The sequence below is a fragment of the Dermacentor variabilis genome, chromosome 4 (assembly GCF_050947875.1).
Source record: "Dermacentor variabilis isolate Ectoservices chromosome 4, ASM5094787v1, whole genome shotgun sequence".
Classification (NCBI taxonomy): domain Eukaryota; kingdom Metazoa; phylum Arthropoda; class Arachnida; order Ixodida; family Ixodidae; genus Dermacentor; species Dermacentor variabilis.
The window spans coordinates 69,636,427-69,653,618 of record NC_134571.1 but is presented as its reverse complement, the minus strand read 5'-3'; the positions used below and the strand labels follow the sequence as shown (position 1 = coordinate 69,653,618).

The window sequence follows — 17,192 nt, the reverse complement described above, 5'->3', positions numbered from 1 at the left end:
AGCTTTGTGTATGTGCTCCTGTACATAGGCAGAGAGAGAGAAAAAGAAGGAAAGACAGGGAGGTCAATCAAGGCTGTGCCCGCCGTTGATTATCCAACGTTTGGGGAACATGGAAAAATAGATGAGAAAAAAAGAAAGATAAGAGCGTGTGTGTAGTGTTCCAAAAGCTAGCTGCAGTGCGAGGCGACATTTCCCCGCCGAATCAAGACTTAATAAGCCGCACGCGGTGCGCCTATAACGTACAGAGCAACTAAGAAATTAGGGAGGGTACAAAGCACACATAAATGAACCCAGAGGGTTCCGTGAGGCATATAACAGGCCGGTTGCTTATAGCTTCGCTCGCTCTTTCGCTGTACTGCTTAGGGGAAAGAAATGTGGAAACGAAACGGCACGGTACCAGGAAACAAATCCCTATGCCAGACGGCTGGCGACAGAAGTGCTCGGCATACTTCCTCACCAGAGGCTCGAAGACACTCCCGTTACGTAAAGTGCCTTTGGCAGAGCGCCAAAAACGGGTCGACGTACTTCGAGCCTCGCAGGTCAAAAGAGAGTCCTTGAGTCGCTTGCTCTCATTCAGGTTACATTAACCAGCTCCTACAGCCGAAACGACGCTCCCGCGGTCCTTCCTCTCCACGCTGCCGGCGCCGTGATTAAAAGTTCCACTCAGCAGCACGACCCCCCGCCAGTCGCGGCGTGTGCGCGCTCCTGTGTACACCAGGTGTGTACGCAAGAAGGCGGCTCGGCAACGAGATCAATATGCGCAGAGGCGGGAAGACGAGGAAATGGATATGCTCAAAAACGCAGCCCAGTGTACACCGACCGGTCAACCGCAGCTGTCTGCACGGTGCCGCCAAGCGCGAACAGTGCGCCGCTCTCTCGCACGGCTCTTGTCCGCGATCAAGGACCGCTAAATGAGCGACTCGCCTCTCACTGCCGCCGTATTTGCGGCCGTGCGGGAATGCAGCCGGCAGAGATACGATGGCCCGGAGATTCACTACCTGAAGAAAGAAATGCGAAAAAGAATAAAAGAAAAGATGTGCCAGGACGTAGGAAAAGAAAGAAAAGGGGGACGCCCCGTCTGTCCGCGGCGGAGACGGCGTGCTGCAGGCCGGCCGAACGAACCGGTCCCTTTCCCGCCGCCGGCGGCGGCTCGTGCTCGGCTCGCGGCGGCTCGTGCGCCGAAGGAAGTCGCGCCCTGTTTACGGAGTGAAAATGATCACCCCGCTTGCCCTCCCTGCAACGCTATCGTATTATCATTTCGAGGAAAGGTGTCGTCATAGCAGGGAAGACGAGGCGGGATGAGGGGAGGGGAGGAGGGACGATGGCTGCAGCGGTGGCCTGGCAAATGTAAGCGGTAATGAGGGGTTCAGCTGCAGAGCGCCGGTCAGATGCAAAGCGTTTTGCGGAGCGCAGATTTAAATGCCTTCTTCCACCTGTCTACGAGACGGGCAGTTGCGGGGAAAACTGCACGACGCCGGTGGGGGATGCATATGTGGTGCTGCTGGGCACGAGAGACGGAAGTACACCTTCGAGGCAACGCTAGCGACTGTAATGGACGTTACTTAGGGCCTTGGGGCATAAAGGAGTTAGACCGGACAACGGGCGGCGTTTGTTCAGGCTTTCTGCGGCGTTGTATTTCCGCGCTCATGGAGGCGTACTGAATTGCCGTATGGGAAATGTGTAACATTTTGTCACAAACATTTGACGTGTACAGAAAGATGCCGAGAGGATTGACGCCCTCGAAGAAACACAACCACGCAAGTTGAGTGCAGACAGGCAAGATTTATGCTTATTTTCTTCATGCTTCGAGCTTTATCTAGCTTACGTGACTATCATCAGCTTATGCATGCCCACTGCAGCGCGAAAGCCTCTCCCAGCGACCTCAAATTACCCCTGTCTTGCGCCAGCTGACCTCATATTATGCCTGCAAGGTGCCTAATTTCCTTACACCAGCTCGATTTCTGCCGTCCACGACTGTGCCTTCCTTCTCTTGGCACCCATCCTGTAACTCTAATAGAATGCGCCGCTTATCTGCTCTAAGCTTTACATGACCAGCCCAAACTCCGTTTCTTTTTCTTAATGTCAACTGGAACATCAGCTACCCCCCGTTTGTTCTCTAATCCACACCGCTGTTTTCTTTTTTCTAAAGGTGGCGTCTACAACAATGTTTGTTTCATCGCTTATTGCGCGGTGTTCCTCTCAAGCTTATTTGTTAAACCTTTGAGTTTCTAGTGTGTTACGCCTTCGTAGGGTTGTTCGCAGGGCTCTAGACCACTCGTATTAGGCAAAGGCAGTCACGTTCTCAACAACTCTTGCAAGCGCGCAGTTACGTTTCCGTCTAAGTAACCTGCATAGCTCACAAAGGCCACGGCATTAGTTTGGTTCTTTAGTCATTTCATGTTATTGGCCCGACATCATTCTATAATCACGCTGAGCACCATCGATTAGACTGCATGCAGCCACTAGTGGACTGCGACACACCTACGGAAATGTCTGACCGTGGTATGCGCGCGAATAAGCACCTACGCGACCTTGTATGCGTCCACGGGCTCATATATTCAGACGGCATTCCAAATTAAACACGTTTAGGTACGTTCCAATACTGCGCGTTCAGTCTGAGATTGGCTCCGCCCGCAGGTAATAATACGTAGTGCATAACTTCCGAAGGGCATAACGCACAGGTATAGGCGCAGGCGGCGTATAGCAGGCGCGATTTCACCTTGGGAAACAAGCGTGGCCAGCCCGCGTGCATTTTTTCGCTACTGTGATTCGATTGCACCGGGGGCTGCTGCACACAGCAGGCCTTGGTGTTTGTGAATGAGGCTTGCGGGAGAGGAACTTGGCCATCTGGACGAGAGTCAACGCTATACAGCAGAGGTGTTTCGCAATCCGGCGTGTTCGATATATACTAATTTATTTTCAATCAGAAGGTACTCTCACGTCGGAAACGCTGGGCTGCGCGGGCCTTTTGTCGTCCTTTGCGCGCGATTGTAAAAAAAAGCTGCAATTACATGAAACGTACATACAGGAATTTGCGCCTGTCTTTGGCACTACGTCGCCACGTCTTTCTATATATGAGGGCGAATCAGAAAGTCTTTGCCCCTATTTTTTATTGGCCAAAATAAGGTACATACAGATAATCACAAATATACGTGCTATTCTGCGACCTTACACTGTTTTTCCGCATTGTCCCCATACGGGTTCAGACATTTGTCCCATTGCAGCACTGAATTTGAGATGCCCTTGTGGTCAGTCAGGGACGCACGCCTCCCCCCTTCAACACTCACTGTCATGCAAGTCATCGCGACCTTTTGCAAACTCACAACACCGCCACCTCACACTTCTCAAAGCGAGACACCACTTCCCATACGTGCGCTGCATTTCCCTGCGGATATCGATGGGCCCTTGTCTCTCGTTCCATAGAAAACGAATCACACCTTGTTGCTCGTATACGCCTTAGACGTGTGAAGCAGAACCGTCATATTCAACAACTGAAAGCAGCGCCCTGCGGCGGAGCTACAGGCAGGTAAGGCCGGGCTGGCCCAACAAAGGTCCCCCACTGCGACTGGATATGTTGACTTCACAGTTAAAGCTATAATTTGGCAAAAAAAAAAGGGACAAAGACTTTCTGATTCACCCTCGTATAAGTGAGTTGAAGAGAAGCGATTGCGATTGAAGAGAAACCTTTGCGATTCGTAAAAGTGGAGAGACCGAACAACGTGGAACCTTGTGATGAATAAACATAGCCGAATTGGCTTCGTATAGCGTGGAAAATGAGGAGATACGTTCCAGACACTGATGTGGCCCGCTGAGCCAACGCTTCGGGTCAGCGACTTTCTCACAAATCCGAGGCGTCAATAGCTACGAAGGGCTGTCGCTTCCTACAATCCAGGGAATATTTTACACGCATTGGCTTAATAAATGTCGAAGTTTACCCCTCCAGCTGCTTAACTTTGAATAAACGATAATATAAGGTTTAAAATTAAATTGCGGGGTTTTACGTGCGAAAACCACTTTCTGATTATGAGGCACACCGTAGTGGAGGACTTCCGAAATTTTGACCACCTGGGGTTCTTTAACGTGCACCTAAATCTAAGTACACGTGTGTTTTCGCGTTTCGTTTCCATCGAAATGCGGCCGCCAATAATATAAGGTGAAGCGTTCGATAAGTAACAAAAGCCATATTACAAACGCCTCAATAAAAATTGCGACCCTGGACTATCTACACCAGTGAAAAAAAAAAGGTAAGAGATGCAGAATACTTGCTTGAAGATATTATAAGATACCGTCCTCGAAGCAGCTCGCACCTCGCCCCTTATGTGGCTTCACAATTGAGTTACGTTCGTGTGGCCCTCGCCACTCGAATGCGGCGGCCTGAAACGTCTCAGAAGCGGTGCTGACAACGCCCCTGCTTGCCCTTGAAGTAGGCGTGCCGCTGCCACTGCATGATCACTACCGCGAACACCGCGCTCTTATTAACACCTTCGCGCAGCCAGAAGCTGTCAGACGATGGCAGCGCTGACAGAGGCGCTCTGTTCTCTTGACGGTCCGTTAACCTATATACATGCAGCCCTGCAGATGCAGAACTAAGGCCCTTAACCACGCCTCTTCGAGAATGCCATATCGATCGCGTATGCTTGCATGCGGGTCGAAACGCACATAATGAGATGTGCGTGCGCTTTCGGATTCTTCTTGAAACGACGTCGCTTGAGTCTAATAAGACGGCACTATCTATGACAGCTTAGGAGAGAATCGGTGTTACGTACAGTTGAAGAAACTAGGTTCAGCGGGCGGCGTTTGGACTGAAGAAGCATGAGCTGCGTTGTAAGGAAACGTCGGTGCGAGAACGAACAGATAATAGGTGCATATATGAATAATTGCTTTATCTGCACAGAAGACGATGTAAGGAGAGATGTAAAGAGGTCACTGAAGAACTGAGGCTTGTACAAGCATGCTTGAATGCAAGCGAAGGTGCCATGAGGCGAGTATAGCACAAAAGATCGTCAAGTTTGGGTACAGCGGAGATTTATGCTAAGTGAAGCGACTACACACTGACTCTCGGTTTCATGTTTGTTATACACTGCTTAGGCAAGTGTTCGTCTTCACGAAACCTATGGAAACTTATTCCCAAGAGTTTCTCTTGTAATTAAGCGAAATCTCGTAATTTCGCTAAGCGTTCCCGCAAGAAATCCCACACCTCGGCCAGTGGGGACGACCACGTATTCCGCACATGCCAAATGTGACATCACACTCCTTTCACTGAAACATCGAAGCATATTTCAAGTTTTAGAGCTGGTGTCAGCAAAACGATGGCCGAACAGTTCAGCTGCTGCCACGTTCATGATTGCCCAACTCAGCTATCGCGATTTGTTCTTGATTTGTCAATACCTCGACAACCAGTCGTCATTGACCAGTGTTCGAGTGCCAGCCAATCACACTCCATTTCTCTTCGCCTGCAACTTCTATTGGCGAACGCCATCTCTAGTCATCTTAGAGCAGAAATTTCGCTAAAGCCGGCGCTCAAATCATGATGTACAACGCAGTCTGTAGATATGAGGCTATGTGGTTATTTCGCCGCATACTGTAGCAGCCACCGCAAAACGTGCAAGAATGACCGCGATTTCGTGTTAGTAAACCCTACGCAATCGACGAAAACGCATCAATATTCATCTTGAAAGACGACAGATGGAGCGGACAGCGAGAAGCTAACTCAAGGTTCGCGCGGCGGACTGGTAAGAGAAATGGGACACTATTCATAGAACACGAAAAAAAAAAAGGCATTTGGCTGTCCCCAATCCTTGAAGGTCTGCGGCCAATTTCCTCGCCTGTGAATGATGACGACAAATCCACCCCGAGCCTCAGGCGCGCGATGCTGCTTTTATTTATTTAGGCACGCTCGACAAACGGCACTGCGAAGACACACGAGCCAGGGTTTATCGCCTTGCGGGGATACGAGGCATGCGTGCAGAAACCCGCTGAGCTTAGGCATTGCATTGGCGTGCATAATTTAGCGAATACGTTGGTATTCGTCATCCTTGACGTTCGCTATAGCTACTCGCGGTTTTCTTTCTTTTTGCAATATATAACGCACCTTGCGTGTCAAGCATTCAGAACATTCCTCTACCACGACAAACGCTTTCCTGGGGCGAACAGAAATCCAGCTTGTATAGAACCGCAGCCGGGTATCGGTAAAACAAAAATATTTTACTCCGCGACTGAACGAAGAACAAAGCGCTCCTAACGTTTCGCATTCTCAAAGTCTTCGTATTCTTAATTTCTCTAATTATTCTTACTCCAAGCTTCACGCGACTTCTCTTATATTTATTGGAATTGGTGAATAAGAAAAATATGACACGATCTTTGCAGATAGCTCATGTACCTAATACAGCCACACTTTCTATTTTCACCTTACCGAACTGCCGAACTAGAGGCAACGGTATGTGTTGTGTTTTAGCGTTGGTGTTCCTCGTTGCAATGTTTAATACCAGGGTTTCCGCTTCAGGGTCTCGATTTATTGACTTTTATCATTGTATAAACGTGTTCACAGTTTGCATCAGGCCATGTTCCATGTAATTTTGATATGCAGCCTTACTGCAAAGTGAAAAAAAAAAGTACTTTCATTTTCTTCTGTCGCAACACTGCATCTTTATAGGTTCCCCGATTTCCATCAAAGGACATCGGAATTTTCTTCACATCGGCGATGTTCGACTATCAGCTGACAAGCGCATCTGCTATATTTTCGTCGATAGATAATAGCAGCAAGTGTTACGAAGTCAGCGCTATATATATTTTATAATATTCAGGTCGACATTTAATAGAAAAGGGTTAACATGGGTAGGCCATGAAGTATGTTGAAGAAACAACCGCTTGTTTATTTAATAACACAATAGGCAACAAGGGTAAATGAAACATAGGTGGAAGTGGCACAATATGAGAAGAAATCATATACAAAATTTCGTGGATGTAAGGAAGAGAAGCCGGTGGGCTTAGGGGAAAAGTCGTGCGCTATATGTAATTCGGTAACATCTCTCCACGTTATTAGCATTTTAAAGGGTTCGTAGTGACCTTCGTTGTGTATCAGAATTACCCAACAAGCCCGGCGACTATAGCGCCAATTGTCTCGCACGTTGTTGCGCGTAAGAGGTATGCGTAAGCTGAGAATGACCGTAAAATATTCGCAGCATCGCTGCACTCTATCCAAACCTTTCCAAACAGCTAAGTTTTTACATATTTTACAAAAACAGCTGACCGTTGCGCGGCGGCAAAGTTCAGGTTGGTCAGCACATGATCGTGAGACTGGTATAAACCCGAAAAGTAGCGTGATATTTCTACAAGTTTTCAGTAGCTCGAAAGAGATCATCCGAGCGAATATTTTACACACCTACAAACAGCTCGATCATTGCAGCTGTACCTGGTAATGTGATTGACACATGTGACGCTGTGTGTGGCGCCTTCTGATGCCAGTGATTTGAACGAGCGAGTTTAGAGTCACCGCATGACAAGCAATTGCAAGCAGTAGTGGAAACTGCGAGCTGGTACAATGTATTTGAAGGTTGGCTAATACACATTGTTTTGCGGGTGCTTCTCATTCGATGCCACTAGGCCGCGTGGTAGCATACATTATCTTCGTGGTTCTTGCTACATGCGAAGCCATCGGTACATTTTCAGAGATGGTCGTGCGTATACGCAACGGACAGGTTTCACAGCATTTAATGTCACTGAGACTCGACGGGGGACGACGCTTGACTCCCCCCCCCACCTAGAACTTCGCGTGTTTAATTTTGTTCGTCCTTTCACCGTTGCAGGCATCAGCGAGCCCCGAGCCGCCAAGGACGGCGGCCCGCTGCCTAACGCCCGTATGGTGAGCTTCTTGGTGCACCACGACGTGAGTGAACACGACCGCCGTGTGCGGAACTTGCTCGTCTCCATGGGACAGATGTTGGACCACGACCTTACGCTCGCCGCCCCCACGCTCGGTGAGTGAACACCGTTCACGTGAGGGGAGAAGCTTACCTCGCATGGACTCAGGGAGGTAGCGCCTGAGCCAGGCGACTGACAACGGTTCCGGAAGATCCACGCCGATAGGATAGCGCAGAAAGAAAGAAAGAAAGATAGATAGATAGATAGATAGATAGATAGATAGATAGATAGATAGATAGATAGATAGATAGATAGATAGATAGATAGATAGATAGATAGATAGATAGATAGATAGATAGATAGATAGATAGATAGATAGATAGATAGATAGATAGATAGATAGATAGATAGATAGATAGATAGATAGATGAAATAACAAAACAAAGGTGGGGATGTTAACCAGAACGGAAAATCCGGATTGCTACCCTATACTAAGGGAATAAAGGAGGGGAAGTAAAGAGATAGAAAGGTTGAGAGAGAGATAGGGAGAGCACCGACGCACGATCGCAGCTGGTCGCGGTCATTGAACAGTATCACAGCACAGAATCACGCGCCGCACAGTTAACACCAATTCATGTTCCAGCCGTGTGTGCAGACCTGTTGTCCTAAAATAACTGCAACAGCACTTTCTTCTCACTCTGCTGTCTTGTCTTAAAGCACGCTTAATCGCTATCAGGCAGAGGTCGACTGACGGTTACTCGCAGCTTAACGCGTGTGCAAGAGGCGCAGGCCTCAATAGTGGCAACCGCAGCGATGCGTGAACATTCAAGGGCTCTACGGCTGATTTCCCTAAGATCACGTGCGCACGGGAGCAACCAGGCTTCACCGCTGTGCTCGCCCATCGCGGAGTTCCCCGTAGTTAGTATGGGTAAACAGTGCACTATCGAAGAATGAACCACCGACCCCCCCCCCCTACCCCCGCCTTGGCCTCACCTGAAAAGGAAGGAAGGAAGGAAGGAAGGAAGGAAGGAAGGAAGGAAGGAAGGAAGGAAGGAAGGACGTTCTTCATTCGAAAGCCCCGTCCCCAGTATAGTCCTCTTTCATTAGGTCTTCTATGCTCTTTAAACTATAATGCGCCCGACAATGTCGTTCGAGTTGCTTATCTCCTGACTATTTGCCCTGCAAAAACTCCGTTTTAAAGAATTAAGATATATGTTTAGGGCAGATTCTGGTGTTACGGTTGCGCTTATAAAAATTTCGGAAAGAAGAAATATGGGAAGCGAAAAAAGAAAAAAAAAGAATGCAGAGCGTATACACACGCGTACTATAGTTCCTTGACACACCTCTGTACTGCACCCGTTTACCTTCACGATAACTGGTTCTCACCGATGCTGAGCGCAGGTCGCACAGTGAGACGAGGGCAGCTGTGTGACCGCATATTCCTTTCATATTTTCATTCGCCCTTGCCCTCACAGAATTGAATGATTCTTAGTAGCGCGGCACGCTGAAGAAAGCAAGCGAAACTCGTTCCCGGCGTCGCTAATTGTAGAACAGGTGACTGGCTTAAAACGCTATATATTACTACATGGATGCCTAACACAATGCGCGCCGCGTAATCCTGCCAGGTGGCGCGCGCGGCAACAATGCAACAATAGATTCGATCGGACTCGACACATCCATCACTCGCTCGCTTCGCAACTTGCGAGTCCTTCACGCGTCACGAACCGAACAGGAGGGGAACGGTGCAGAATCGTTCGAGCTGCTCGCGGGCCAGCGCCCTTTTACGACACCGCATTAAAACGCACCGCTCTTCGTCGTTAGCTAGCCCGCTCCGTATCGCCGCAAGCGGGCTTGGAAGCTTGCGATAATAAGCGCCTCGCGTACGGCGCAGCGCTACAACGCTGTGCGCGTGAATGCATTATACAATCCGCCTCGCTGGCCTCTCAGTTTGGCGAGACGAACCGGAAGACGGTGCTAAGCCTTGCATAGGGAGATATGCAAACCAAGCACGTCCCACGAGGCTGCGGTAAAGAATTCGGGGCAGGTTAATACATTGCTCTCATTTTGTTTTTTTCAATTTCGTACTCTCAAACTTAGGAGCACACGTATAATCGCTCAAGATAAGTGAATAATCAGGGAACTCAGAAGACGTAACAGATAACGACCACATCGAGGGCAGTCGTTAACCCTTCGGACTGGAAGTGCACCGAGTGGAAGGCACAGTCTGTCAGTCGATTATTCAAAGCACGCCAAATACATGGTTACGTGGACACAGAACATACGGAGTAATGATGCTAAATTTGTATGGCTAACCTCACCGTTTACCAAAAGGAGCTGCCTCGATTAATCTGTAATATCAGCTTCTCACTGTATTGCACCGAACCCTACGTTTTGACAGTATACGTTCTCCATGACTCCATGACGCAGCATTTATTAAGGTGAGCGTCAGCAAAGTATGGAGTGTGCCCGGGCCATTTCTACTCTCCTTTTCGCGATGAGTCTTCTTTTATCATCTTTAGTTCCCTTTACCCTCTTTCGGCCATACAGAGTAGCCAGCTGGTCTTTACATTGGGTAGTCTACCTGTCTCTGCCTCTTTTTCTCCTCACTTCCTTTCACCGTCAATAGTCTCGATTGACCAAGTTGCTGCTTGTTCGTTGTCACGCGAGCGCCACCTTGTAGGGTGCACAGACACTACAAATGAAGATGCTTAAGCTACGTTCTTATTCTTTTTTACTCCGGCGTTCTATTTAACGAAACGGTTGGCCTAAGCGCCCGACGACGCAAACCTTTCTAGCCTTTCGTTGAAGTGCTGAGATCAGCAAGGAAATGCGTTAGTATGCATTATGCACAACATGGTGCCCGTTATTGAAGTTCACCTCGACGAACCCGCGGATCATCTGCGCTTTGAATTCATTCCATTCCGACGCGCCGTAATGGCTTTCGTTCTTCCTCTTAAGCGCATCTTCAGTACGAAGCTTCCGAAGCATATTGTATTTTAGAAATTGGGTACGCAATTTGGAAACTTCCTGAGGTGCTCCCACTATACATCTACTACTTTGACATTTTTTTCAGCCGCTTTTCGATTATCGTGGCGCTGGGCTTCTCTTCAGTGCCCAACGTAAGCAGAAGGGCGCAAACAGGCATCGAACTTGCTACCCGACCGCGCGTATGCTGAACCGTTAATGAATCCAGCAGTTTCCTCGTTGCCCGCCGCGCCCATTTCGAAACTACATGCAATGCCACGGCGCTCTTTGTTTCAGCCAGCTTAATCGGTAAAAAAAAAAAGAAAGAAATTTCACGCTTAGCGTACCCAATTCGATGGTGATTGATGGCCACATCGCGTCGTATTCGACAAGAAAACCCTTTACGATTCTTCCCTCTTCCTCTACCGCCCTTCCTCGCAACCCGCATACTCAAAGCTCGCGTCGAAACGGACCCGAAGTGACAGACGAGAGCACTTTAAAATGAGCAGATAACGATCGCTCATCGAGAGAGCCTCTCTTGTACCGTGTGTGTGTGTGTGTGCAGGCGCGCGCATTTGTGCCACTCGCGCCGCCAACTCGAAACCCAACGTCGTCAACGGGGTGTACAAGGAGGTCCTGCAGCACGCGAGCGAAGCGCGCGTGTAACCCACATAGTCGAAATGGGAAAGCCCGCGGCTCTCTCTCTCTCTCTCTCTCTAAAGGCTGCTCAACCTCCTTACTTCCTCATCCACACAACGTGTCGCGTGTGTATCCTGCGACAGCGACTCGAGCGGGCGCGCCACTGAGACCGTATACACACACCGCAGCGCGCTCGCTCTCTTCTCGCCGCAGTGGATATAGCCGCGACGGCTGTAAATCCCGGTGCTCGCCCACCCCAGCTCCGGTGGAGCCGGCGAATCGGCGTCGCGATTGATGTGAGGAGCCCATTCACAAAGAACGACGGATAACGTCGCACTGGATTCGACGCGACCTACAGCCTCGTACGCATGAGCATGCTGCGCATAAGTGGGTGTGTGAGAAGTTCACGAGGAGGGCTTGGTGGGCTAGTTGGTATAAAGAATCTTATATCAGCGCTGTGTCCTGTTGCTCTTCATTCTGTCCCCGTCTGTGTGCGCCGTTAACCTTTAAAGATGTCTGAGAAGCTTGTGCGACGATTATCGCTTCCCTGATGGAAAGCTCAGAAGCACAGACGCATGTGTGTCACTGGATTTGCGTAGCAGCGATAAAAGAGCGAATATCTTGTCCTTTACCTCCCTTTCTTTTTCTTCCGCACCTGAACTTCCACGAAGCCTTCCAGCTTGCGTTTGTGCGCACGACCGCCTTCCGTAGTCTTGAGAATTCTGGATAAAAGCATTGTCCTGTTCTCGTCGAGATATTTGACAAAGAATTGCATCCGGAAGCAATTACGCAAACGAGCTCAGGTTTGCGTCCCAGGTATGGTTAGCTGAAGGATCAGGTGGAGATGTTGGCAAGAAGTCGACATAAATTGTCAGTCATGTTACAGTTTGAATGTGTCTTTCCTCTCTGTAGTCCTCTGTAGGCACCACGAACCAACAATAACAATAAATGGAGAAAGGATGAGCGTCCGAGAGTCTCTCGTCAGCAAGTCATGAGAATGGTGAATTTAAGGCTCCATAGTTGCATCGAAGAAGCCGTGATCAGGCCCAAGTTATGCACTCTCAAGCATAAAGCTTGATTCATACGATGTCGCTGCAGTCCACGGACTTCGTGTAGGAACCCGTACGGGCTTGAGTGCTCGCAGTTTCGCAATTCTGGTTTACGTCCAACTGAGCACAAAGCGGTATGCAGGATCAAACAAAGCAACTGACTATCAGCAACTGCGACCGTGACCGCGTTTGACAAAAAGAAATATTACCAGCTAAGAAATACGCAAAGTGGCGCTGTGTAAACTCGCCGTTAAATGCCCATGAGAATGCGCTTGCTACAAAGTCGTCCTTCTTCCCAGGGATCGGCGAGCTCCGCTCGAACGAGGCGTGACCGCGGGACTGTCTTAGTATATCGTTGCCTTGTTTCCTTGAACGGATAGCATGCGCCTCGCAGAGGCGCTGAGGAACGGCCCCCAATTATTCTTTATTGGTCAAAGAAAACGTAGCGTGCGCGCACGCACTTCACAGAGGCCGATGCCGCATAAAAAAACCTCATAAAAAACCGTACACCTGCACGCACAAACAAACAGGTACCTGCAAATGTCGAGTTCGAGTACGCGAAGGCACGCACGCGAATGCGCGAGAGTCCGATATCTTATACGAGAAACGACACCAAAGCAGAAAGAAAGGAAAACGAGCCAGGTTGATTTTGATGCTCGCATTCGCGCACTCTCTCCCTCACTCTCTCTCTTTACGCGGTGAGCCAGCCACGCCCCTTATCTTTTCATCGCTTCCCTGGCTTTCCACGCTTTCCGGGAGAGGAATTTTCTGCTCTCTTTGTTTCGTTGTATGTTTGTATGTCTACTTCGTTTAACTCTTTCTCTACTCATTGTGTTGTTTTTGCTAATCGCACGCCTTAACATCGCCGGCTCCAAAAGAGAGCAGGTCGGCCGAAGGCGGTGCGGTACGCCGGTTCTCGCTATACCCTTGCATGTGTCGTTTAGCGTGCGTGCTTCGGCAAAGAAACAGGGACAAATGGCCAGCGAGCCAGTCAGCTGGATACATGGAACGCACACCGCCGGGCCGGTCGACTCAGCCACGCGTGAAGATATGAGTGCGTGGCTAACGCCCACGGGTTTTTTGGAAGAGAGTTGCGCGGATTCCCCTTCGCGCCCTTTCTCTCTCCCTCACTTTTTCTGACGTCACTTTCCTCTTCCACGTTGGCTTTCCCATAAAACGGGGGATTTCAAAGCAGGTGGGCTCAGCGTTTTGCGCAAGCACCAGTGACCCAGTATCTGCAGCAACGAGGAACAAAATGCACATTTAAAGAAACAAGCAGAGAAAGCGGATAGAATATAGAAAGATGACAACGAACATTCGAGGACCCTTGGAAACAATATGTCCACATTCCGCTTTCGTGAAACGCCGAAAAGAACAAGGAAAAAACCTGCTTCGCGTTTCCTTATCGTACTTGAGCGTGTGTGGTCTGAGAGGTGGCAATGATATGTTGCTTTGAGAGCAGTTCTGGCATGGGAGAACAATTGGACGCTTTCGAAAGGTGAGCCGCGAAGCGGTGCAAACTGCTGATTATTCCACTAAAGGTCTGAGAACTGGAGTGGAGTTAGGCGTTTGAAAAGCAGCATGGTGCTGAACCGGACTAGTTGTTATCTCGACATAACCGCGAGCGTAGCGCATAAACGGGACAGTAAACAGCGCCTATCCAGCACGCCTTTGCTGTTCGACCAAATGCGCTGTTCGTTGTCGTGTTAATGTTTAAGGGCAGCGAAGAATGAACATGAAAAATGGGACAGAGTGCGAATGAAAAGAAATAGTGCGAATATCTCAAAGACAAAGCTTTATGTAACAGTTCGCGAAAAAACAATTGCCCCTTGGCTTATCGTATGTTTTATGCATGTTGTCTGTATGTAAAATAACAGTACGCGCGTACATGTAAATTTAATGCAACTGATTTATTTGTCTAAAACTCATAATCGAAGATGCGATGCTAGGAGGGCACAGAAATAGAAATGGCAAAAAAACGTTAGCACACGATTCCAAACAGCTGTGAGAAATGAAACTGTAGGCACGCATTATACGTGTGACTAGTGCACCTCGGGCAACCTCTGAGAGTGCAGTAATGTGGAAGTAGCATTCTTTGAAACGTGCATTTAGTAAAATGTCGGCGGCCTATACTGCTCAGATTTTGTGAACGAGAAAGATACGTGAGAAACTCTCGTTGACGCTCTTATGTTCAAACACAGTTGCACATCAAAGAAAATTGGAACAAAGTGTTCACGTTTATTTCTAGCCATAACGAGTACATTTGTACAGAAAAGAAAAGAAAGCAATGAAATGCTATGTGAGTAACAATTTTGTTAGTATCGCAATTAACTATTTAGTAATTGGCTTGTTGAATTATCCCCAGCTGAAACTTCGCTCCAGCATATTAGAAACGTGACTACGGCCTTCGGATTAGGTTCCCCGCGCTTAAGTAAGCATTTTGAGGCCCCAAACTTAGCATGGGATGTATGATATGTTGGCCATTACGGGGCGAAGTATTATAACATAAAAACACCCGTCTAGCAAAGCCTACGATGACTGCAACATAAAGCTAAAAATGACAAGCTAGGCGGCGCCACCGCCCCGTTTCGAAGGGAACACTGGCTCATTATGTCCTTCACTACATCGCCTTTTTGCTTCAGGAAATATAGAGGGACACAGAGAGAGCCTATTAAATGAAATCTCAAGAACCTTGCCTGGCGATGCGTTCGGCGTTCTGTGCCAAAGGAAAGGCATGCCATATACACAAACACACGCGATACTTGCCATGTCTTTGTTCGTGCAACGTATTCTTGCTTGCGGTGATCCTGAACGACGAGCGCCGTCAAATAGTTTGATAGTGACAGTTTGACAATGACAGTGACAGTCTGACAATGCCCTTTGGCGCGGCTTAATATGCATACTGGCAGGATGTTTTATAGGCGGCCGCGACGAGCAACCGCTCAGCCATATTGAGCGCAGATAAGGGGTGAACAGCAATGCCGTTTTTTGATTTTATTCTAAGACAACTACTTTTTCTCCCTGCAGAGTGTACCTTACTACAAGCCCATAATCGCCCTCGCTGGCCAGCAGGTGCTAATGGGATAACTAGACTGGCATGCGCCTTCAGACGCCCATGTGCGAATTGTATAGTGCGAATTCCGCACCTTCCGGTCTCGCCGGAGGCAAGGCTGCTGCTGGCCGGGACTCGCGCGTTCGCATATATCCTTCAAGCGACCTTGGGAATTGCACTGACCACTCCCCTCGAAGACAGCAATGCGTCGAACAACAAACGAACGAAATAGAAAGAGAGAGGGAAAATTCGTTGCGAAAACACGAAACGCGGCTTCTGAGCGCGCCTGTATGTATACGTGCCACAAAAAACCGTTCAGTCTGACAGAACTCGTCGCCGCAGGGTGAGGCTGACGAAATTCTTGGCTCATAACAAGACTGATTGATTATGGAGTTTTAAGTGCCAAAACCACTTTCTGATTATGAGGCACGCCGTAGTGAGGGTCTCCGGAAATATTGACCACCTGGGGTTCTTTAACGTGTACCTAAATCTAAGTACACGGGTGTTTTCGCATTTCGCCCCCATCGAAATGCGGCCGCCGTGGCCGGGATTCGATCCCGCGACCTTGTGCTCAGCAGCCCAACACCATAGCCACTGAGCAACCACGGCGGGTCATAACAAGACTGTTTCTCTTCTCATTGGCCATCGAGACTGATCGATCTGACTGTCCTACCTCATCGCCAGTGGAGTTCTACTGACCAGGAACCGGCTCCGGCAAACCGCGACAGGACTTTTGTCAATGTGCGGCCTCCGAGTGGCTCACATAAAGTGCAGTTCCAGCAGTGCGCGGTTTTTAGCGAGAAATTCCCTTTTGCTGTTCACAAACAGAAATCCTGGCATTCTTCCGACTTCTACGACCGAAATGAGAACAGGCAAAAAAAAAAAAAAAAACAGACAATGGCACGCCGTGGTTGTGCGTCAAACAGAACCCCGTAGATTTTCAAAAATTTTCATGTGAAGGTCACAAATATACAAATAATTTCCGCATACAGCAAGCAGAAAGTTATAGATATCTGTGCTTCAGGCACGAGAAGAAGCGTTTACTTTATTCAAATACTCATTAACGCACCTCTCTCATAGATTACCCCAACAACTCGAGTATTTTTCTTTTTTTTATGTGAACGTATGTGTCTGTGCGCATAGTCGAGTGATAAGGACAGGGCATACCGGAAGCTTCTTAGGGAACGAATGCTGACTGCTGCCAAGTCGCGTGCAATGCCGCCGTTTATCGGGGGTTTCCCCATGCCGCAGGCACACGCACGTGCTCTGTATAGATCCCACTCCGTCTCGCGACGAGCTGGTATAGTTCGTTTCCTGCGAAAAAGCACCGGGCACACTCGAACGAGGCACTTGCCAGCACATCCTCGTACCGATTAGAAGTTTCGAATTATTCCTATCAGAAGCATAAACGTCGCCGGCATCGCCACAACTCACGCCCATGCGTGTATTACTCGCCGACCAACGGCATCGCGCGCGGCGCTGCGTTCCGTTGTTGGCAACGCGCAGTGTGCACTGAAAGGCAGAAAGGGGAAGCCCGCGCAGCCAGTGCCAGTTTCTTCCGAAATCGCCAGAACGCTAATTAGAATTACAGATTACTCGCACGTGCGTCTGCGGTTGCATGGCCGGCT

General features: G+C 48.9%; 1 protein-coding gene across 1 annotated transcript in view; it reads left to right on the top strand.

Moving 5' to 3' along the window:
• LOC142578229 (salivary peroxidase/catechol oxidase-like) overlaps positions 1 to 17,192 on the top strand; it is a 77,512-nt gene that overhangs the window by 23,969 nt on the left and 36,351 nt on the right. Inside the window, exon 5 of the mRNA XM_075687632.1 lies at positions 7,806 to 7,976. Within this exon, the coding sequence (XP_075543747.1) occupies positions 7,806 to 7,976 (171 nt within the window). The remainder of the gene's footprint in view (positions 1 to 7,805; positions 7,977 to 17,192) is intronic.